General features: G+C 31.6%; 1 protein-coding gene and 1 long non-coding RNA gene across 3 annotated transcripts in view; both read right to left on the bottom strand.

The window, feature by feature from the left end:
* Positions 1–1,910, bottom strand: LOC143046665 (uncharacterized). Its single transcript, XR_012969215.1, has 4 exons — positions 1,777–1,910; positions 1,473–1,582; positions 970–1,090; positions 1–107 (listed from the first exon to the last, which is right to left on the bottom strand). It is a non-coding gene; the product is annotated as an uncharacterized LOC143046665 (long non-coding RNA).
* A 6,732-nt stretch (positions 1,911–8,642) lies between these two features.
* Positions 8,643–25,896, bottom strand: part of LOC143044545 (uncharacterized) — a 47,096-nt gene continuing 29,842 nt past the window's right edge. For both annotated transcript variants that reach the window (XM_076216605.1, XM_076216604.1), the window contains 5 exons: positions 19,172–19,360; positions 17,806–17,940; positions 13,617–13,670; positions 12,631–12,709; positions 8,643–9,293 (listed from right to left, as the gene is read on the bottom strand). In XM_076216605.1, coding sequence (XP_076072720.1) covers positions 8,804–9,293; positions 12,631–12,709; positions 13,617–13,670; positions 17,806–17,940; positions 19,172–19,360 — 947 coding nt within the window. In that variant the 3' untranslated portion in view covers positions 8,643–8,803. The remainder of the gene's footprint in view (positions 9,294–12,630; positions 12,710–13,616; positions 13,671–17,805; positions 17,941–19,171; positions 19,361–25,896) is intronic.

Below are 25,896 nucleotides of genomic sequence, written 5' to 3'. Positions count from 1 at the left end.
GTGATTTGTATTACATTTTGTAGCCTTTAGATATATATTTTTCGTCTTTTTGTCGCGTTGTATAATTGTACATTGCAGTTCCTGGTTTTTAAAACCTCTTGGACTATCTACAAGAACAAACATGATACTGTCATAGTACTCCCTTACATGTCTCACAGTGAATGCTCTGCACGGCATAACCAAGCATGCAATAGTGGTATTTAATACCACCAATCATCAACCAAGATAATTATGCGCTTTGCATACAAAACGTATTTTTAAAAACTAAAACACTAAGAAGTACGTTTGGTTTGTGACTGTATGTTATTCCATACCTTGAGCATTGTTTATAGTTATTTTTAGTAATAGTAGAAATTTAAGCCTAAATGGAAATTTTACTATAAAAAGACAAGTTCGGTTGTGCTTTCTTTTAAATGTCACATGTATATGACTATTAATCAATGTCGTTAGTTCCATGTTTATTTTTCAATCAATGATCTGGATTTTTTTTAGATGAGCACTTCTTTTCTCCCATGTGTTCATATTAATGGAAATAAGTAAGACTAAAATACTACTGTTAATTTGTGGTTTGCGAATCAGTAAAAAAAAGTTTAAGACACTACCAAACTGCATGTTATCTTATACTTGTTCGCCGTAATAAGCTAACATACGATTGACAGAGATAATATCAACACTATGAGTTTAAGTTTAGTAATTGCATGGATTTTTTTACTGAATAATTTCGATTGTAATTGTGACAATACATTATAATAACATGAATAAAGTTAAGTTCAATTTTTTGGCTTATTCTATTTTATTTTAACTTTGGGTTTATCATATTTATACTATTTCAAAATCTAGGATCTTATCTTTATGTTCAAGTCTAATGTTCGATATCACACTCTCATAGATGGGTTTACTAAACATCTCTTCATGGCCATTGGATAACCTAACTTTAGATTTTCACAATCAAGCGCTGATAATCATTACCTTTCGTTAAATTAATAGTTTTGTATACATCGAAATATTTATGTCCTTTTCTAGATTTGCAATCTTCTGGATCAGTTGTGTGTAGATTCTTCTTTGAGTTCAAGCATCTGCAATGTTGAAACTGCAAAAAAACGTACAATGCGCATTATTTTGTGTCAGTTTAAAAAAAAAGCATTTGATATCAATGACATATCACTTGACATGATCATCTGCTTTGATTTGCAATTATTTACATCTTGTTTAAAACTTCACTGTAACTTTGTAATAAAAAAACCCAAATAAAAGCGCATAACCGTTCATTATTATTTGTCCAGTGATTGAACTTGAACTGCCAATCATATTACTTCATGTTCACTTTGAACCATACAAAACCATATCATATAGTGCGAAAATGCATATGCTTTGGAAGAGTGTGTGTGTTTCAGGGGTCTGCTTTAGGAATAGGTCAGAGTGAAACATCACGGACTAAATGTATTCTAATTATATCAAACTGTAAATATTACCTCTAGAGTAAAATATGCAAATTCATCACACTTTAAGAGACAGGCTGCTGAAGAGATATTTGGATATCGAAAAGAGTCGTCATTGAAGCTGGTGACATTGTAGAAACAACCTAAAATCACGATAAATATTATTCTAATGAATTTCAGAATACATACACAATAATATATATGAGAAAAAAGACACAAAATTATCAATCAAAAATCAAATATAAATAATTCAACAAGTTTACAGCATCATCGCTCATTTCATTGAAGATAAATGCATATATATGAAGATACTATGGTAGAAGATAATCCTACATACCTAGGTATGCCACCCATGGAGTTGTTAGGTAATAGCCTCCTATCCATGATGCCGGGTATAGAACATCCATTGTTTGGATTTCTTGTTGATTCGCAAGAGTACATCTTGATGCGCTGTTAATCCATGTAAATTTATCTACAATACATATGTTTTGTTTACTGATATTAAATGGATAACAGTAATGTTCATTTATGGAGGGATTATTAATTATCTGAACTACTACTATTACTTATTTGAATGTACTGTACATGATACAAAAAAACTACAAACCTACCTCCAGAAATCAAAGCCGCTAAAAACGAATAATTAATTAAGACTAACAATATATTTCCAACCATTTTGATATCTGTATTTGTGAATTATCAATTTAAATGCGGAAACAATAATTTGAATTGTATACGTTTTAAATGATTTGAAACTATACAATAGATATATTATTCTAAAAGAAACATAAACACTCTACAGATAAAACATTGTAAACATGTGAAAGTTCTGGCTATATGGAGCATTCTTGTTCAATGTTGTGTCTTTTTGTTTGCCTTCTATTTTTATTGGAGAGGGGAATTATTTTTTTGGTTTAATTCATTATACTATTTTTGTTCCACTTTGTGGATAATTGCTGAAATGCAGACTTTGTTTTATAAGAAGCAACCCCAATTATGTAGAGAATTAAAAATGACTTTTCTCCTGAAATAAGTGTATATTTGTTTTGCAGTTATGCTTGGACCAACACTTTGCAAATTGTTCCCACCCCTTTTACCCAAACGTTGACATGAAATTGAGTTCGAAGGACAATGTACCAAAATATGTACAAGTTACGTGATGGTTCCCGAATTGCACAATTTTCCAAGACAAAAGTTTGCATTTTGTGTTTATTTTGTAAATGTATCCTTATTTACTACATAGCCCCACTACTTTAATTCCAATTCAAATTGAATCACAAAAAAATAAGTGCAGGCTAGCTATTCATTTTTTAGTAATGGATTGCTGTAGCATATTCTTATTGCGAAATTATAAAAGATGACACTTTTTTCGGACGTTTCCGTAGATTTTAATGTTCCCGATGATAGTCTCATCTATCAATTTATATTAATTATTTGTGTATATTAGAGTATTAAATGATAAAAGTCGTGCATAATGTCAAACAAATGAAAATTTAGTCTCATAGGAAACTTTTAAGTTTTACGCAACATATTAATTACTTTTATAAGAACTGTTATTGATATGTTAAATGAAATACAAAAACCGTTAGGTATATGAAAACTTTACAGCAGGAACATCAAAACACCAAACTTGTGGTCAGCAGAAAGTCTTAAAAACATCGAAGTTTCAACTATTTCGAAATGTTAGACGATTGTTACAGTCGATTTCTTTTCGGGTGTAGGTAAAAGCAATATCTTTGTATAGCTTGCTTGCTTGCTTAACCGTGAAGTAATTATCAGGTTATGTTAACAACCCTCTTTTTAGAGTAGACAGGCCGACAGATAAACAATATATCTGTCTGTAGGACTAGGCTACTTCGTTATAAATGTTTTTTCTCCCCGAAATATTTCTAGCTTAGTCTTCATCAGGAACGCCTACACCCAACTATTTTGAAGCCAAAGGTTATGAGAAAACTTGAAGGCATAGCTTATGTTTCTTCTACATGACATTAAAATAATCACAAATAAAAATTCACTATGAGTAACATAATTGGCTTCCTAAATTATGCATGTACATATAACATTTCCGTAGACCCCTACCTCACCCCCTTTCCAAGATGTATGTTTCTCATAATGCCCTGTGACTATTATTTAGCTTGGTGTATTTATTATACATGAAGTTATGGTGATGTTTTTGTTTTGTTCATTTTGCCTATGCAACATTCTGGAATATAATTTAGTGTAGTACTTTAAAAACCGTTCACTAATCGGTTGACAAGTTTATCCCGTTCATATAGATACTAGTCCAATGATGAGAAGTTATTTCATTTTAGAACAAACAATGGAAAATCTATACGAAAATATAAACGCATTGGTATATTGAATATTGTTTTGATCGTCCAACAAATAATGAATTGAAGTTTATTCTATGGCATTGACATCAGGACGAATTCATGTTTAAAATATACAACATATTGCAGGGATTTTTTTTTTAATTAGGGAAACTAACAATTAAGGATGTGCATTGCTAAACACTCTAGAAATATATTATGGTGTTCTTCGGTAGACTTTTGTTAGCAAATTATTAATGGTTATCGTCATAAAAAACAAAATTGCGATATCTCTCAAATCACGACACCATATATTTTATTTCGTTCAAATTGGATGTTATTATGAACATCCTACGTTAAAATGATTCTATTACGATTATACGTACTTATATGAAAGACGGAAATAATTCAACTTGAAATACATTGACCTTTGTCAAGTACTTATTTCCACCTTATTTTACAATAATGTTTCAAACCAATCCACAATTTTAGAAAATTCAAAATCATCTGTAAAAAGGAAGGATGTCGAAGTTTAGTTATTTATTGTATGTTTAGTGTGAAATTAATTACAATCAACAAATGAGGTTAAGTATTTCCTCATTTTCAAATGATATTTTTAAAGTGTTTCCCTTATCTGTCTATTATCTGTCTATACTACAGATGTTTTTCTCAGAGGGCATTACAAGCGCGAATATCAACACTTTTGATGAACCTTAAATATCGATTTCAACAAAAAATACAAAATGTACCATTGTTGTTCCTTCAATAAGTGTATAAAGATATGCATATTTAATTAATTATGTATGTCATTTAAATTTGTTAATTAAACCGGCCTTTTTTTTTATAAAAAAAACCTCCAGTTGACCTTCACATTGCCTCCGTTTGGCCACAATATCAGTGATGCTTTCTGTAAAAGTTTTAGATTATGCATGCCAAAGAATTTTGACGCCACTTTTAAAATACTCAAATGAATTTAGTTCTCCCTTTCTTCTTTTTGATGTAACTACATGAACTATTGCTGTTTTATGATATACAGAACTATTCTCGGTTATTTTTTTTCTATTTCCGCACTATTTTCTATTCTATTTCATTGAATTCTATATGAGAAAATCATTTACAAAAAAATATAGCCATATTAAGAATCCACCTTCCACTAGTCCTCGACCAATCAGATAGCTGGAATGATTCTAGATGAAAAAATAAACAATCCGATTGAAGGTTTCATTTATATCCATTGGGAAATAGTTACTCAAATGATTTCCTGGTTTTCAATTCAATTGTTTACAATTTTAATGGCCGTTGAGGAACAACGTTGTTATTGGCATATAATAAATTGAAATCAACAGTATGTTTCATCCGTCTCTTAAATTTGTTTAAACATAATTATGGGGATTCGTTGTAAATATGAAATTCTATAACATGACTGCAATACTATTTAACACATTTCTAAATACCTTAAATCATTCTAAACTACAAAATTGTCTGACTAGTCATCAATTTGTCAGAAAAAAGTCCGGTTAGGTTTTTATTGATGTGTTCTCATGTGTTCATGCTGGTTGTTAATATTGGTTAGTTACACTCTTAATCTCCTTTCGTAAGAGCTAACTTCTAAACGTTTTAAATAATGCCGTTTCATTTCAAAACTTATATATGTATTGTGAAAGCTTATTTCATCAATATTCAAATAAGATTTATTTCAACCTCTTTCTAATTGCTCATATAGTATTAAAAAATAAGATGTGGTATGATTGCCAATGAGACAACTATCCATAAGAGACAAAAGACATACCGAAATTAACAACTATAGGGGCACCGTATAGTCAGCTATTAAAGGCCCTTAAATGGCAATGTAAACCAATGCAAGTAAGACAACTAACGGCCTAATTTATGTACAAACAAATGAACGAAAAACAAACATGTAACACTAAAAAACAAACAAGTCACTGAATTACAGGCTCCTAACTTTGGACCGGGGTTAACCATGTAAGCGGGATTTTCCCCTTACACTAGGACAGTGGTATAACAGTGTAACATAAGAACAAACTGTAAAAATCAGATGACAAAAGCTTAACTCATCACATGGTTAGAGATGAAAGTGGACGTGGTCGGATGCTTGTACATCCCAACAACATAACGGCACTATGTACATAACATACTAGTAATATTTGGTTGATCGTTAAGGACTTATCGTTTCACAGATGAAATCGGATATGTTCTTTACGTCTTAAATACAATCCCTTTCCCATTTCACGAATGTGACCTTCCGAATTAAACTTGTTATCAGATTTGTAATAACCATGATGACATGAGCAACACAACGGGTGCCACATGTGGAGCAGGATCTGCTTACCCTTCCAGAACACCTGCGATCACCCCCAATTTTTGTTGGGGTTCGTGTTGCTAAGTCTTTAGTTTTCTATGTTTAGTCTTGTTTACTATTGTCCTTTTCATGTTTAGCCATGGCGTTCTCAGTTTAATATCGATCTATAAGTTTGACTGTCCCTCGTTATCATTCGCGCCTCTTTTAGTAAAAGATCATTCATAATGTTATGACCATGTCGACCAGTGTGTGATATCTGCTTCTAAATGACCATGGATATGTTTGAATTGTCCTGACCTGTTTCCCGCTATCATGTTAGCGATTGTGACATCCTAAAATAAACTAGTAACATTATTTATTCTTAAGGTGATAAACTTTTAAAGGAGCGCCAAGTTTAAATTTCGAAAAGTAGACAAATATAATTTAATTCTAATTTTATTGTAAACACGAAAATTTCAAAAGCGCGTCGATTCGTTATCTTAAATTTCCGACACGTTAAGTCGTAATTTGTTTAACCTTTCTCATAAGGATTATGCTTGCATTGTAGTAAATATCACGATACTGCAATGGTTCATATTTCTTTCCCACAATTTTCTGTTTATAGATTTTAAAATCATTTAGTTTGCATCTTCTTCAGGCAAAGTTGATCTCAGTTGAATCTAAATATAACTAGTTTAAGGGCCCGTTTAATAATATGTCTCCTCAGTGTTTAATGTATGTATTCACCATAGTCTTTCAAATATGCCGGTTTTATGATATTTTTTTCTAATTCAAATTCAATTATAAGTCCAGCAACGTTATATTTTTTGTTACTTGATTAAATTGTTTTGTGTTGGTTCATCATCTGAACGACAGTCCTTGCTCCTTTCAATTGGTAATACGTGCATTTTTACTTAAGAATTGTGTGTGACATATTTTTTCTAAAACTAATACACATTTGTTTAAGGGTCAGCTAAACATTGCCTCCGGTTGGGAGATTTTCTTGCTATGTTCAAGACCCATTGATGGCCATGGGTTGTTTTCTGCTCTTTTGTCGGGTTGTTTTCTCGATAAAACATTCCCCGCTTCCATTCTCAATTTTATATCCAGTATACCAGATTTTTTTTATCTATACTGTGACTCGGGTAAACCAATATTCCAATTCATAACTACAAATATTTTATACACATGACTTATTATGTGTTTATCTCCTTTTGTCTCATTATACCAACAAAGTATTCTATCTATGCTAACATACCCGATGGTTGAAATAGTAAATGTTTGACCTCTTTTCATATCTATTTTGATTTGACATTGAATGATGTAGACTGTAAATAATAACCCATGCCAATTGTTCTTTTCCAATTGAATATCAAATGATATACATGTATTATGCTTTATACTAATTTAATTTTAAAACAATATCTAATGAAATTTCTGCTTTGAAAATGTAAAGTGTGAATTTATTTTCAATACCTGAACCAACGATAAAATAATGCTGTCAAAACTGTGTTATTGTTTTTAATTGTTATTTGCATAACAAAATGACAGAGGAAAACAACCAATACGATGATGGTTTTTAAAAGTTGAAAATTGATAGATTATAATAACTGGATTCTAATTCTTTGTATGCAGTTTTGTTTACGCGTGTTTTGCAATTGATGTCAAATGCAACGATACACATTTCTCATGACTGTTACGTGGTTAATTTTTATAATTTTGGGCTAATGTTTTCATGCGAAAAGAACGATAACCCACGTTCGCCCGATTATTTTGATACTTGTACGAAATTGCATAATATTTTTTGGCAACACGTTTGTTTAAGATAACAAAGACAGTTTTTGAAATAAATATGTATAGCATAGACGTTGTGTCAGTTATACGTGAATGTACATGTATATAGCCAACATACAACGGATATTTTTTCTAAAATGTTGAAGCATATATTTTATAGTCTTAAATCATTAACTCAATTAGCCACAATTTAAATCATTGTCGGATAAAATAAAATGATTTAAAACTTTAAGATAGAGTCAAAGATATTTCAATTATCTTTAATGCTATTGTGAATCCTCAGAAACTTTTGTACACTTTGTTACGTCATCACATTTATTTTCAATTATATTTTAATTTTCAGGAATTATCCTGAACTGATACTGAGGTTGATACATGCGTTACAGGTGATGTCTCGCGTTCAATCTTTATTTCGGATATTTCTTATTAGATTTATAAGATTGTGACTAGGATACAATAGTGTTGCTCTAAGTTGAGTGTACATACATGAAGTCAAAGTCATAGAATTAATAACAGAGAAGAATGGAACTGCATTCAACATGTTCAATACACGATCGCTTTTTGCTGCACTTTATCTTTTTGAACAGATATTTGCTTTTATAATGCTAAGATTATACCCAAACATTGATTGCTGTACCCTAATTTTTGACGTTTATATATGTTATGCACTAACATTGTTATTAATATAATGCAATTAAATGCGACTGTCTTACAAGTGAGAGGACTAACAAGCTATAAAAGCAGTTTTTTTTTCAATTATCTTGTGATCATAGTATATATTATTTATAAATAACACTGAAATGTTACTTAAAATTTTAATGGCAAAAAAAAATAAACGATGAAACACAACTTTCTTAAAAGCTAAGAATAAACAAAAAAATATTTATATCATGCACGTCATAAACCTGTTATAGTTTGATTCTGTGAATGTCACTTTCAGGTTCAAAAATGATGTCACGCAATCAGAAATCTGATTGGGAATACACCGATTCATTAATAGTCTTGTCTTGCTGTCGATAGGCGTGGGACACATCATAATCATCATTAATTTTTCTGGTATGGTCATATATTTGACTCATCTCATTTCTCTGAATCAATCCTTTTGTATCTGTCGCATCATACATCGTATCAGCATCTCGATTGTGATCATAATACCCGACATCCTCCTCGGCCTTCGGACTGTATTTCCGGCTTGTACTTGACACATCATACTCATTGCTATCTGTCACCACTGCTTGTTCATACATTGCTCCCTGTTGGTTGATTTCCTGCTGATCATTACCAGTGTATCTGTTGATTTTATTTTCCGAAAGCATAATATTTGCATCACTTGTATCCGCGTTCGCCCCATCCAGTGTATGAGATTGGTTTTCATGTATCTGGTCGCCTGTCACTGTTGAATAATACACATCAGGTGCAGCAGATAGATCTTTGTGTTTATACCGTTTTCGTCTACAAAATAAAGACAGGAGTAAATAATCAACAATGTCCGTTTCGTTACAGAAATAGTAATGACTTTTGTATTGTAATTTGCCGTTTTTTTGGCTTATTTTGTTTTTATTTGATTCCTGTTTATTTTTATCATTGAAAACATGTTATTTGGTTTGCTGATCATCAACTCTTGAAAACTTCATGTTTATACAATATAAACGATGGTGTCTAACGTTAAATGGGGGTCTAACAACACGGCCGACACTCGGCTAACCGAGAGATTGGTCGGTTAATCTATATTGAGTATGCGGCTATATGGGCGATTGGTCTGTTAATCGGGTTGGTTATACGTCTGTTAAGAGTAAAACGCTTTATTTAATGTTAAACTCTATTAAATATACAGATTTTTGGCATGTTATCAGAACCAAATCAAAAAAAGAAAAGTGTCTGACAAAATGATATCTATCATAGAACATTTTGCACTTGTAAAAACATTTCTTAGTCTGCGCAGTTTTCAGTGAAACTAAAAGGCGTCACGCAAGTATGTAGTAGTTATGCTTATACACATAGCAATTTTTTTAATAAAAGGCGAAACAAACAAATTTAAATATCATTTAAAGGATAAAAAATAGTACTGTGGTTCTAAAAAATAAATTGACATTAGTAAATATTTCATAATTGTAAAATAACGTGAATAATATCACGTCTTAGTGAAAATTATGGGAATAAAGTCTGTTAATGGGTTGGACAATTGAAATTATGTCAGTTAAGAGTTATTTAGCTACGACAATAATTTTGCTATCTTTATATTTTCTCCTTGAAAAATTTAAGAATGAGATGTTCCTGAGTAAACAAAAATGACAATATGGTGCCACAGTATCCTAGAAAGAGCATTTTTATTTTGACTTTCTTTACATTTTATTGAAGGGTGTGTCACTTTAATATAGCGTGATATTGATTGGCCTCTGGAATATGTATGAATTTTTTATTGACGTTTTCAATCAGCATTAATTTTTGTGTCTGTTCGAAGTAGCACGTTCTCATTTCCGAATGAAAGTGAAAATGAACATGATATTTGTCACTGGAGGTTAAATCCTAATTCGTCAGCATCATCCAATTGGTTCTTTTCTTCTATTACTTAATCATATGTTGTTTACAAATCACTCTAAAGAAGTAAACGGAAAGGAGCTAATGCAGCTACATTTGGTTATTTTAAGTTTCAATTTATTTTATTCCGTTTAGTTCCTTTCTACAGAAGTGCAGAGGAGAACTACAGTTGTCTATGGTGGCCGGTGAAGTCCATTTCGCGTTTTCACCTTTCATATTCTATAGGACGAAATCTCGAAGTCGAAAACGCGAAAAAGCGAAGTCGAAAACGAGAAATCGGTTTCGCGTTTTCGCGTTTTTGATTTCGCAATTTCGCGTTTTCGCCATATAGAATATATAAGGCGAAAACGCTAAAGCGCTAAAACACAAAATGGCATTAACCTGCCACCATAGTTGTCCGCATGTAAACGTCTAGAATTTGTCACCAATATAAGTACATCGCAATCCGTTACTGTTTCAACAGCCATCGGTGTTTCATGTGTGTATTCTTAAACAAGTATTATTTTTCTCTCGTTTTTAGCAATGTATCACTCTCTTCTGTTCTTATATATTTTTCTATATTCTGTGTTTCCATCCAGATTCTCGTTTATACCATGAGGGTCCGGATTGGGGGTATTGTTTATTTCTGCATTTTGGCCTTTTAAACTGTTTTGAATTCGAGCGTCACTGATGAGTCTTTTGTAGACGAAACGCGCGTCTGGCGTATATATTAAATTTAGTCCTGGTATCTATGATGAGTTTATTTACTTACTGGTGTTTAGTTACATTATGATGTTTATCTCTGATTTATATACTGGTTACCAATGTAGATGACACATTTGTGTCATTCATGACAATTAAACAGAATCAACATGATATATGCGATCATTCTTGGATGAAATTAATATTACTTTAATATTACACTTTTTGAAACCATTTTTATCAATTTTCAATTTCATGTGTTGTTTCCGTATATGTTATGTTTCATTGCTCATGTGTTGTTTTCGTATATTTTAGCCGCTCGTCTTGAGCCTACTCATTTGATCCGATAACACCCAAAATAGCAATAAAATTATACTTTAATTGCCATTCATAAATCTTAACAGACCAATTAACAGACCGGGTTTTATACATCCGACCCATTAACAGACCAGGTTTTAAATAAAGATTGACTTATGTCACCAAAATACAGATTTTCGTGTAGATTTTTCACACAATGATATCAATATGGTTAATAAGCATAATGCCTTTCTTTTTTCGATGTTCAAAATATTGAATGCAAGTAAATTTAACCAATGTGTCATTTTGTGTACATTTTATGTGTGTAAAATGTGTATATATTTATTGATGAGTAACCCGCCTTTTCATTTTATAGATCGTACATCGAAGCTAGAAAAGTAATAATTACACCACTGAATTCAGTACATTGAATTGTTTTGTTAGACATGAATACTTTTTATGATGAAAATATATTTAGAAAGTTATACAATGAAACATGCTGAACTTTCAATGATTTTATCGATAACACCTGATTAACAGACTTTAGCCAACCCGATTAACAGACCAACCGCCGATATAGCCGCATACTCAATATAGATTAACCGACCAATCTCCCGGTTAGCCGAGTGTCGACCGTGAACAAGCATCAGTTGAATTATAGCAGCATTCGGATAAAAAGGTACCTGTACCTGTTCTAGAAAATTCAATCTACTCAATCAAGTGCCCTTATATGGTGACATGTTTTAGACTTTTACTTCGTGTAGTAACACTTTGGAATTCCTACTAAGCATGATGACTAATATAAAAATTGAATTATATTTCTATCGCATTAACATTTTGCTGAATCATTCTCATATCTTAATGGAAGACAGTCGATTTATTTATAGATACTAGAAAGTGAAGCATGTGTCTCGAAGATCTTAATTGATAATTTTATTTACCATCGCTGCTTTCTGATGTGTTTTCAATAGCATTCGCTTATAGATAATGAGAAACCCAAGAAACAAAATATTTGAGATATCATGTTACCTTAACGATTTCGGATAGTTTTTTTTCTATTTGGTGTAAAATTAAAGTTTACACTTAATCATTATGCAATGCAGGTTTGGCAAGTTCATATTTGGACAAATACCTGACTTTGATAAAAAAAAAAAAAAAGCATGGATGATTTTTATTGAATGTTTTAAACATGAATAACCATATATTGAATTATCAAAAAAACTAATTTGTTTGATTATGTTCATGAATATTGAAGCGACAACAACGAACATACCTTCTAATATAGACAGCTAGAACTATCGCCAATATTAGCAATATGGTGAGTGTCACTGCTATTCCAACATACATACTAACTAAATATGAAATAATATAATTTCTAGTGTATGTGTTAAAAATTAAAGGGAATACCCGTGTGCGTGTTTTTTTTTTTTTTAATTGTTGTTACTTTTATTGGATCTGTAGGAAGGAATCATATGGTCTAAGATGAATAAATATATTGTCTTTAAACTAGTGTTAATATCCTCAAGTACTTTGGAGCTCAGATCAGTAAATTGTGTCTATTTTGTTTTATAGGGATAATGGATGGATAAATATCTTGCCAAGTCCGTTCCTCGTTTTATTCTGATATTTTCTGCTATGTATGGATCTGATGACTTACGCCATTTTCAAATGATTAGTGTAGTTTGTTCTTATCTTTTGTTGTTATACTACTGTCTATGGTCATAGAGGATTGAGCGCTTACACACATTTAAAAACCTGCACCACTCTTTATCATGTTTATGTTTCTTTCATTTCTCAGTTTGGAGACTCTAGGTCATTTTTTGTTTTTTTGTCTGTCATATTTTTGTTATAAATTATCCTGTTTTATTTTTCTTAATTAATTTTTTTCATGTTTTTCATGTCGGAGCCTTTTATAGCTGGCTTTACTGTGAAAGCTGTTCAATTGCCTGTGGTTGTCTATAACTACTTCGAGACACATGCTTAAACTTCAGTTGAACATGGATAGATAGTTGTCTCATTCGCAATCATTTCACATCTCCTTATTTCTATATGATGCCAATGTAATTAAACATTACACAACTATCAGAATTCAATTCAAATTAGAACCTGTCATCTAAGAAGCTTTGTAAGCCATATATATACAGTTCCAAGCTACGAAGAAGAATCATGTTAAAATAATAGTTACACAAAGAAAATTTCGCCGATATTAAACTGCACTTTTTATCAGAACATTTATACAGTAATCAATATCAAGTTTACCTTCTGCAGTTTGTGTATCTTCTGTTTCCGGTTCCTTGTTCTGCTGGATACTATCTATGTTTACAAAATAAAAAACGTTTTCTCAGATTCATTTTATCATTTTATCATCTGGAAGTTATTTTACAAAAAAAATTAGAAAACATAATGCAATAAATCAGTGAATAGAGAGTGTTGCAAATAGGAGCTTATCTAGCTCTGTAATTCCCCCAAAACTAAGTATTGGCTACTGTCAGTTCCTATCCTTTTACAAAATCATAAAAATTAGAGCCTTTATGAAATAATTAAATGTTACGTCATTAGAGTAACTCAATAATCAAGAGTTTGATACACTTTAACATCAAAAGAATACATTTTTACTAACTTAACTATAACCTCAAAGCAACGTCACCTTCACAAGTGGTACACTTGAACCCAAACTGCTTAGTTCTGTTGCAGTACACAGTTTGAACATCTGATTCGAAAATTCGAGACATTTAGATTCATTTCTTTTAAACAAATTTAAAACCCATTCATCCAATCTTCACACGAACAGAGTTGGATCATAACCTGCAAATTCCTCTTGAGCGCATATAGAAGCAGCTTTGTTTTGTTTGGTTCGTCTTGTGCAGTCTTTGGTTTTGCAGACTGGTTTTTGCCTTTCGGTCATTTTTCGTTTTTTCATTTTTGCCAGGTGGATATAATCAGTATGTCATCGACTTATGAATTGTAATATGTTTTACATATATAGCTGAGATATATATATAAAACTAGGTTTAATCCACCATCCTTAACATGAGGAAATGGTGTACCAAGTCAGGAATAGGACAGTTGTTTTTTATGAACTTTTCTTTAATCTCGTAATTTGTTTGTTTACGTTTGAGTATCTTATCGTTTGACAAGTCCCAGAACTTGAAACTAACTTAAAGTTGATTAGTCTATGCGGGATACAGATGTGAATGTTTGTGTACCGTCTATATTCTGACCTTATTACAAAAAGAAAAATGCAATATCAATAATAAAACCGTTTACACTAAAAAAAATATCATTAATAATCTTATTGCAAACAAAATAACAGATATTAGTTTTATTGATATATTTTTTATAGCTCGTACATTTAGATATGACCTATGTGTACTTATACATGTATATCGTTTGCAAAGTAAAAATGTTTGTAAAATGATAATTTGTACTTTTTATGGGTCAATTTCTTCCAAAGTAACTTTATATCTTTCCTAATGAGCCAAATTTTACTACACTGATTTTCCATTTTGTTTCGAAATATAACTGCTTAATACATAGCTGCATTGCATATCTGACAGTAGGATCTGATATGATTTTGTTTTACAAAGATGATTTATAAAATTATTTGAATATACTTTTTTCATGGTTGACATACAGCGTTTCGGTGTTTTGTAGTTATAGCTAGAATTTTCGAATTCAACAAGGTCTATGTAGAGAAAAATAATACGTCAACATGTATGATTTAGCGTTATATTTTAGACCTTCAGTATGACACCAATCGAGTAACTTGTTTTACCCCTACAAAACTTGTCATCAATACTGACAATTATTTTCATATGTTGTAGCATATTAATCTATTGTTATAAAAATTCATTATATCTAATAAAATTTGTAGATTTAGCTAACAAGGTCCTTATATTTGTATAAAGTAACATTTGTTTATAGTGGAAAGTAGTTTTAACGTTAAATAAGCTACATTTAAAAATTGTTTACTAGTCCCTCTCTGTGATTACCTTTAGATAACTCTGGTTCATTTCCCAATTGATATATCATGAAGGGAAGATAAATAATATGAATTTCAATCATAGTCTTTTTCAAAAATGATGAACGGTTCTTTATATTTGTATGTAATCATTTTAAACATTTCAAATTTATGAAATTATATTCGTACATCAATATTTTTGATACACCAATAACAAAAACTGAATTATATTGAATTGATACATTTTGTAACTATTCAAATTTATATCAGAAACCTAAACTTAATTATAAAATAATGAACCTGTTAAAGGGAGACAATACTCGTATAACTTTTTCGAATTGGCACATAATACAACAGAATGTCACTCTTGCATACAAATGACACATCAATATAATTAATTAACTGTGCAACCGCGCTCCACCTTCAATGATGATTCTAAATTATAAATATAACCAAAAGTTTTTAATCTATAAATAGTGAAGACTAATGAAATCTAACCCACTGGTAAAATATTTCTTTGCATTTTTTAAAAACTTCCTCAGTAAAATGCTTTATTCACTTGACTTTCATAGCTCATAATTAACGTTTTTACACAATATTTATATAAAGTAGCTATAGATTATTCGCTTCTCAAAGTGTAAGACGCAATAAAAATCGTATGCTTGCACCATCTTACCCAAAAACAGATTTAATTAAGTTCTGAACATTTCAACATTTCTTCGTTAAAACCGGTTTTAAACAAATCACAAGTACGTGTTAAGATCCGACTAAATACCCATATCCAGATATCGTCAGGTAAATTTGCTATATGTTGTGTATTTCTTTTTTAATTTAAGAGAACCCAACTCGTAAAAATAAATATACTTAATACAAACACAGATTAGGACATCAGATTCTATAGTTCGATCTTTGTTTAACTTTTTCACAGTGAAATCAGTTTTTTCCCGATTTATTAGATTGAATGTACCTGATTTATCTTCTGCTTCTCCTTTACAATTGTATTAATTTTATTTTCATCTAAATCATTAGAAGTACCCGGCATTAATTTAAACTAGAGGCTCTTAAGAGCCTGTGTCGCTCACCTTGGTCTATGTGCATATTAAACAAAGGAAACAGATGGATTCATGAAAAAATTGTGTTTTGGTGATGGTGATGTGTTTGTAGATCATACTTTACTAATCAGTCTTGCTACTTACAATTTTCTCTATCTGTAATGAACTTGGCCCTTTAGTTACAGAGGAAAATATTTTGTAAAAACTTACCAAAATTTACCAAATTAACAAATTAATGAAAAGTGTTAAAAATTGACAATAAAAGGAAATAACGCCTTTAGGGGTCAACTGACCATTTTGGTCATGTTGACTTCATTGTAGATCTTACTGTGCTGAACATTATTGCTGTTTACAGTTTATCTCTATCTATAATTATAGTATTCAAGATAATAACCAAAAACGGCAAAATTTCCCTACAAATTACCAATTGGGTCAGCAACCCAACAACCAGTTGTCCAATTCATCTGAAAATTTCAAGGCAGATAGATATTTACTTGATAAACAATTTAATTCCTGGAAAGATTTGCTTTAAATGCTTTGGTTTCAGAGTTAGAAGCCAAAATCTAGATTTTACCCCTATGTTCTACTTAAAGCTATGGCGCCCATCTTGGTTGGTTGGCTGGGCTACTGCACACATTTTTAAAACTAAATACCCTAATAATGGTTGTGGATAAGTTTGGTTAAATTTGGTCAAGTTAGTTTCAGAGGGGAGGATTAAAAAAATTTACGAAAATTTGTAAAAAATTACTATAAAGAGCAAATACTCCTTAAGGGGTTACATGTAGCTGACTATTTTAATCACTTGACTTATTTGTAGATCTTACTTTGCTGAACATTATTGCTGTTTACAGTTTATCTCTATCTATTATTATATTCAAGATAATAACTGAAAACGGAAAAATTTCCTTAAAATTACCAATTCAGGGGCAGCAACCCAACAACCGATTATCCGATTCATCTGAAAATTTCAGGGCCGATAGATGTTGACTTGATTAACAATTTAACTCATGTCAGATTACCTCTAAATACTTTGGTTTTAGAGTTATAAGCCAAAATATACAGTTTGCCCCTATGTTCTATTTTAAGCCAGGGCGGCCATCTTGGTTGTTTTAGCGGGTCAACGGACATAATTTTGAAACTAGATACCCCAATGATGATTTTAGCCAAGTTGGTTAAATTTGGCTCAGTAGTTTCAGAGGAAAAATATTTTTGTAAAAGTTAACGACGACGGACGACAACGGACGACGGACTACGACGGACTACGACGGACGACGGACTACGACGGACGACGGACTACGACGGACGACGGACTACGACGGACGCCAAGTGATTAGAAAAGCTCACTTTCCCCTTTCGGCCAGGTGAGCTAAAAAAAAAACATATAGTATAATACGATGATATAGTATATATATATACTGATATATGAGTAACATACCTGAAACATCTTTTTGACAAAGAGAATAGTATTTATTGTTACAACTTTGAGCTGTTAGAATGTACTCGGAATTTTTAGCTAGCTTCATTGCTAAACAACTGAATCCCTGGTTCCTTTCCATTTCATTTACAAAACCTAAATGCAAACACAATATGTTTGAAAACACATACATGTAAGCACTAAACATTGGTTAAGGAAGGAAAACAATCCGGTAGCAGGATTCATATTGAATTCATGCAGTTTAAAATCATGATAAAAACCATGTAAACAATATGCTTTAATTTAGAAAAAAGAAGATAAAAATGTATGTCTATACTCATGATACTGTTGTCATATGCAAGTAACCTTATTTTTTTACTTCCAAATTTGATACACTATCCCTACTAAAATTATTATGCACAATCACGAAACTACTATCTGTCTGTCATATTTGTTTGTTCGCAAAATATTTTTGTTACACGTAAGCCCGTTATTTTTTTTCAATTTAATTATTCATACTGTTCCTGTCGAGGCTTTTCTAGACGACTATATGGTATGTTTTTCTCCTCAATGTTGAAGTTTCATGTGGTGGCTTTTAATCAAATCCAATGAATACGATATTAAATGGACAATTGTCTCATTTGCAATCGTACCATATTTCCTTTTTCTAATGTAAATAAAGTGAAGTTAGTGATAAGAGGCGATTTTTAAGATATAATAGTAAGACATGTTACGTCTTCCAGTCCGATATGAGATAAATTTGTTATAACATAGTTCTGCTTTGACACTTCGCTTGATGTCTTTGAGTCTATTTTTAGAACATCAACTACTGTTAAATACATTTTAGGTACATGGCAGGTACTTTTATAAAGAATAATTTAATGCATTTTAGATAAGGTTACAGGATGGACTTTCAGAAAACTATCAGCATAGCTGCCAAGTAGAATTATAGCAAAATAATCAAAATAACTCAAACTATTTAAAAGACTTTGTATAATCTTAATTGAAAAATATAATAATTGTAACTTTTTTGAATGCTCACAAGAATGCAAGCATTTTTATTGTTGATAACGAGTTAAAACATGTTTAATCTTTTAAAAAGAAAAACATCAAAGATAATAGTATTCAAATGAAGCTTGGGCATTTACAAATAATAATGGGAATCTGCCAACTATAGTTTATGGCTGCTTAAACATGTTAAAATCGAGCTATTATTTACAACAAGTGTAAATAAGTACGCACTGCAGCTTGTTATTTATATTAAAGCATATTTAATTTCTTTCAAATTTTGTATGGAATGCATGTTTGGTTAATCATTTTAATTTGACAATTCAATAGGCGCATATACTTTTCGTCGTCAAAATATTAATATGAAAATATATCATACTTGTATTCCAAATAATTCTCTCTTTAATAAACGTATTGTGCCACAGTTTATCAGCCTTAAAATCGTTGTTAGTATCACAATTGTTGTTCAAAAGTTTAATATATCTTCCAGATTGATTGCACGTTCGTCTTGCATCATACCAATTCAACATATTTTCGTAACATTTGACCTTAATATTCCTGTTTCCATCTGTAAGTTAAACAAATAAAAAATAGTTATTATAATGAAAATATATGATCATCAATGAGCGACTATCAATGGAAACTATTTCGTTTTAAACTACCGTATATTCAAAGTTGCAGGTTTTAAATTACTTTAAGTCTTTTGGTTTTATGACCTTTAAAAAATCTTGTATAAGGTTTTTGATTTAAAAGAATATTGTCCAGAAATAACAATTGTCGAAATGCCAATCGAGTGCAGTCAACTTATGACATTTAACGTGTTTGCTACCAGACAGTCGCTACTACTGATTCAGACTGTTTGTCCCCGAGAGTACCACACGCTTAGTCGCCAGACCTTTGGTACTGGCATAAAAATACGGATATTATTATATTGATATTTGGTTCAAGGTAGAGGCATTCTATCGTAAAGTGGTTTTACTAAAACTGCATATGTAATAAGAAAGACGTCTAAACTGTATGAATTTGTATTGATGACTGAAGTACAAGATAATGCATAAGTACACGACGTTGGATATACAATAAAGCCGCGTTACGTTAACGTTCTCTTCTGTGCGTGATTTCCAACACATTCTAAATTAAAGAAAATACCTTATGCAGTACTCTTTTTTGGCCATCACATAGGTTTTTTTTTACAGTTGTGGAAAACTGTTTCACTTCATTTTTTATTGTTTTGTTTTATCTGAACTCCATCGAAATAAGTCAGATGTCTCTTGTAACGTACATTAATTTATTTTCTATTTCATCATATACTAGTATACAAAATAATCTTACCGTAGATCACAGGATTGAAATTCGCATTTCGTAGACTTATCATTGACGATCAAATTGATAGATACACAAAGAGTATTCAGAACCCAAAACTTTAATTTGATATGATAAAATATTGCGCAACGTATAACAAGTCACAACACAAAATTATGGAACGCCGGAACTGTCTTATAGTGTAAATATTTAATGTGTTTTGTCGCTTTGCCTTTACGTCCTGTCATGTCTTCTTTATGTTATGTGCAGATGCCTTTATTTCCTGACACGTCATCTCTGTGTTATGTCAAATTAGTAATTTGTTTGGTCAAACAATTGTATGATATGTCATTGCTAAACTTTGTTGTGTAAAATATGCATTACAGTATGCTGTAACTACTATATATTCTGTGAATACTTCGAAACTTTATCATCAACCACCTTTACATTCTCTCATATTTTATCTATATTGTGTCTATTCTTCTTTTACGTAAGTCAGTTAATAATTGCGTCCTGTCTCAAGTGTTATTGTTATGTCAAATGTTCCAAGCGTTTTGTTTTGATACACCTTTGTTCTATGTAAATGACATGATGTTATAGCCTTTTGGTGTTATGTTGTGTTTATACATATGTATCTCCAGTGAAAAACATAATACATCATGGTATAATTCATATGCGTTTTGCCTTACAGTTGATACTCTCTGTGAGCATTCATTACGTCATGTGCAAATGCCTTTTACATTATTGCAAACAACTTATACGTTTTGTGCAGACCTCGTTTACCTTATGTGCAAAAATCCTTTACCCTATGTGCAAACATCGTTAACCTTATGTGCAAACGCCTATTGCGTTATGTGCAAATACCTATTAAGCTATGTATAAAAACTACATCATTATGTGCAAACACTATTACGTTATGTGTAAATACCGCTTACATTATGTGCAAACACCATGTAAGTTATTTGCAAATGCCTATTACATTATGTCCAAACATCTATTACGTTATGTGCAAACACCTATTACGTTATGTGCAAACACCTATTACGTTATGTGAAAACACCTATTACGTTCTGGTAAACGCTTTTTTGACACAGATTAAAACAAAACGCATCAATGATATGCATTTGGAAAATAAGGAAAATTAAGTTTGACCTTTCTAACAAACTGTGGATTTTTATATATAGATTGGTGTAAAAATGCTATATACATACAATGTATCTAGTTTTATGGGAAATTATTTTGCTCTATTTTAAGAGTGTAAATCTACCAACTCCTCTTTTATTCTTATTTGCATGATGTGTTTTCCCTAATCTAATTCTAGCAACATCTCCACATTCTGTACATTGTACATACAAAATACCAGCAACACCATAAGGTTTAACTCTAAATGAATTTTGTAAGTGTAAGGGCTCGTCACATTTGGAACATTGTTTCAACTGCTGAACAATATAATCAAGTTCAACAACATATCTACAGTGGTTTAATGGTAGTAAATCAGTGGGTAACGGTAAGAAGTCAAAGTCAACATTTATATCATAATCATCATCAATCACTACTTTATGAATATGATCTTGTAAATCAGGTTCAGACTCAAAAGCATCATTTATACATAAATCAGATGTTTCAATTGTTTTCAATTTGGCATATGAGTGGTCAGGTTCTAACTCTAAGTATTGATAATGGACCGGGTCAAATGAAGGTATATTGTGGTGGTCAGGTTCTAATATGTTTTGAGAATTATCTGAATCAAGTGGTGGTATATTGTGGTGGTCTGATAGCAATCCACTCCTATGAAAAACTAGACCACTGATCCTTTGGTCTTTCACGAAATTCTTCTTTTTTGAAAATTTTCCTTGTTTGTTTCTTTTAGACATTGTTTAGCAGACGATACAATAATTTTACGATTGTCGTGATTTTATAACAAAGAATCATCATTCAAGGATTTTCAAAATTTCATTGACTAATTCTGAACGTACCTTTTACATACTCACCACATTATCTCTTTCTTTGGGTGGATCTACGTGTTGAAAATTAGTAATACAGCTTAAAAATATATATACAAATTATAACAAACATTGATAGTCATTCTAGTATAGATATAAAAGCTGGTTACTTGTCAAAATATTGAAAGCAAGTTTCTTTCCGAGATTCCAAAATGGCCTATCTCGATGTCAACAAACCGTAAAAAGGTCGACTTTGAAGTTTTAAATACCGTCCTCAATTTAATTTCTGTGAATTATGAATCGAAAAAACACTAATCTAGAACAGAAATAGCTAGTGTTGTTCAATTGTTTATAATCAAGAAGAAAGTAAATATTTTGCGACGTTCGAACCGATTACCGTAATGGCTGCGCACCAATCGACTCAACGGGCGCGAAAATTTAAACCCGCGAGCCCCCTTAAGAAAGGAAATGGGGAATGTGTCAAAGCGACAACAACCTGACCATAGAGCAGATAACAGCCGAAGGCCACCAATGGGTCTCTAATGTAGCGAAAAACTCCCGCACCCGTAGGTGTCCTTCAGCTGGCCCCTTAAAAAATGTGTATAATAGTACAGTGGTAATGGACGTCATACTAAACTCCGAATTATACACCAGAAACTAAAATTAAAAATCATACAAGACTAACAAAGGCCAGAGGCTCCTGACTTGGGACAGGCGCAAAATTATGGCGGGGTTAAACATGTTTATGAGATCTCAACCCTCCCCCTATACCTCTAGTCAATGTAGAAAAGTAAACGCATAACAATACGCACATTAAAATTCAGTTCAAGAGAAGTCCGAGTGCGATGTCAAAGAAAATAAATAAATGACAATAATTCATAAACAACAACAGACTATACTAGTAGTTAACTGACATGCCAGCTTCAGACCTCAATTAAACTGATAGAAAGATTATGTTTTCATCATATGAATATCAAGCACAATCCCTCCCGTCAGGGTTTAGTATAATACTATCATAAAATATATGAGAAGAACATAACCCGTGTCATACCAACAACTGTTTTTTAAATAAATGTGTTTATTTCCGATGCAAAGACCCTATAAGTGAATCCATGCTTTGCAAATTTGTTCACTTTACTTGTTGAAAATTTTAACAAATATACAGACACGACTCTAGTTTCCAAGAGTTGCAACCGAAAGGAACAATACGATATAAAAAGGAAGATGTGGTACGAATGCCAATGTGACAAATCTTCACACGAGACCAGGATGATTTGTTTTAGGGTTTTCATGTAGCGAGAAACGTGTACTAGATTAATGCTACAAATGTAATGACGTCTCCCACGATTCATGTAGCAGCTAAGGAATCCTACAAAAAGTTTAAGATTTTATTTTCATTCATTTCCCTTAACAGTTGTGAATATTATTCTGAATAACTTTCCTAAGACTTACTACTCCCTCGGTCCCTGACAAGGCGTGTTGAGACGGGTGGGTGTCCTGAAAAGGGGTAGTTAGGTGACCCGTCCCTCTTATCTGTCAATTCTTTTTAAAACTAACAGGGATTTTGGAAAAATTTGATCCGATTTTGGATCAGACAGGTAGAAGGGTGTAACAAAAAGCTGCATTTTTCTCAAAAAAAACCTTTTTTTTTTCATATTAAAAACTGCCTTATCCTGTAATCCATGCACAAAAATGACGCATACACATATTTCTTCTGAATGAAAGTGTTATCAACCTTGTTTCACCTTCACTGGCCATACTCGAAATTAAATCCCGCAATTTGAAACTCCAGATAATGACTTTCATTTATCCGTATTTGGTCCGGTAACTTTTCGAACCGTGTTATCAAGAACGATACAAAAAAATACATATTCTAGTAAATTGTTATTGTTTTCTTCTATTATTTTTTTTTATAAGTGATGTGCATATCGTTTCTTTTGTTGTTTATAAGAATAAATAAATAATGTCGTTGCTAAAATGGTCATCATAACATAATTTTCCCTTTGAATTTCAGAAAAAAACTGACTATCTATAAAAAAAGATTTGGTATGAATGCCAATGAGACAATTCTCCACGAGAGACCACATGACAAAGAAATAAATAACAATAGATTCCCTTATGGCAGCTAATCTATTTATTTTTTTACCCCATTTAATTTTTCCACCAGTTTTTAAAAAAAAAGGTTACAGTTAAGTGATTCGCTTTTATCCTGCAATTAGCTAGTTATTATATACAAATAACAGGTAAACAACATTTTTTTGCTTTTTTTGTATATGTACAAATAAATTTTCCTGTTACCCGCTTTCATAGTCACGGTGGGTATGGTTGTCCTGCGAGAGAACGTACTGTGCTGGTGATTTGTTCCTGTCAGGTGCTGGTGGGTCCTGATTCTGTGCTGGTGGGTTTGTTTACATTGTATCAGAACGGCAATAAAACGACAGTTTTGTTGCTTAATTTTTCTCTGATGCGTCATAAGTACCATGCAAAGTACATTACAACAAAATTATATTGCAAAAGTCGTGCAAGTTCGTTAAACGGAATTGTCCTGACGCTGTGCTGGTGATAAGAAAAACGGTTCTGGTTCTGTGCTCCTATGTCCTGGTTCTTTGCCTTTATATTTTACTTAAAAGTGGCATATTTTCAAGATCATTGATGCTGTACCGTTATTGACTAATTAACTGTTGTCTGCTTTCTTGAAATTGACATTGTTGTGAATCTGTTTACTGTTATTATGAGAGAAAAAATACCCCTATTTTTTTATTTATTTTTTTTAAATTAACTGTAATCTTATTTATTGGCCTGTTAATGGAACCCTTCTTGCCCCCTTTTAAGATAAGAAAATATGTTTACGATTTTCGTGATTACGATCATTTTGCAAGATCACCAAAATACGTTGTAATTTATACAATACTTATATAAAGTAGATGATGTGGTATGTTTGTTGTCAATGGACTTTCCATAAGAAACCAAAGGAAGTATGTGTTAACAACCATACGTCATCATACGACCTTCAACAATAACCCATAAAATAAAAATGTAAAAGGTTTTGCATAAAAATGGAGAGCAAAAATATAGAACAAAAGACTTTCTGAGCGTTTGAATCATATGTCTTTAGCAGCTTAAAACACATTTGTTTGTGAACAATTTAGTGCTGACTATAAGAATGACAATAGTATTGCGGGTTTGTTTGTTTGTTTTTTTTTGGGGGGGGATGGGGGATAAGTTAGAGCGAGGTTACAGTGAAAGTTTTAAGCTTGGAATAGTTTCCCGTAAGATTTAAAAGTTGTATTTTAAAAGAAAAATGTATCTTATAGCTATTAAGAACCACTTGCTGTATCTGTAAGATTTTTTAATCATAATTTTTTTTTGTCTGAACGGTTATCAGGTATTTTTTTTCGAAAGTTCGATAGAACACTAAAAAATATCACTATTCAATGAAAGGGCAGACTAGAATATGTCAATTTCAAAAATTAAAATACCTCGTAGCTTCATACTACCAATTGAGTATAAAACAAGTATATAAGTTTAAAAAAGAAATTCTTAGATTAAACACCTACATTTAACTTTAAAAGGTCATAACAGTTTAAAACAATACAAATCTACACACACACAAAACTGGCTTAATTTCAACTGGTTATCAACCCGAATCGCTATAAGATCATATATAAGCTCACCTGTGTCGAGGGGTCGTGTGAGATTCATGTATTGTCTTGGCGTCCGCAATTACAAAAAGATATAATCTGAAATTACTTGACCAAATGTTACCAAATGATTTTTCAAGAGTGAATCTAGGAAAAACAATATTCATTAACAAACATGACCACTGTCTGTTAAAATGTATTCGAGTTTTTAGTTACAG

The sequence above is a fragment of the Mytilus galloprovincialis genome, chromosome 9 (genome assembly GCF_965363235.1).
Source record: "Mytilus galloprovincialis chromosome 9, xbMytGall1.hap1.1, whole genome shotgun sequence".
Classification (NCBI taxonomy): Eukaryota; Metazoa; Mollusca; class Bivalvia; order Mytilida; family Mytilidae; genus Mytilus; species Mytilus galloprovincialis.
The sequence above is the reverse complement of the archived record's forward strand: the minus strand, read 5'-3'. Positions and strand labels throughout refer to the sequence as shown.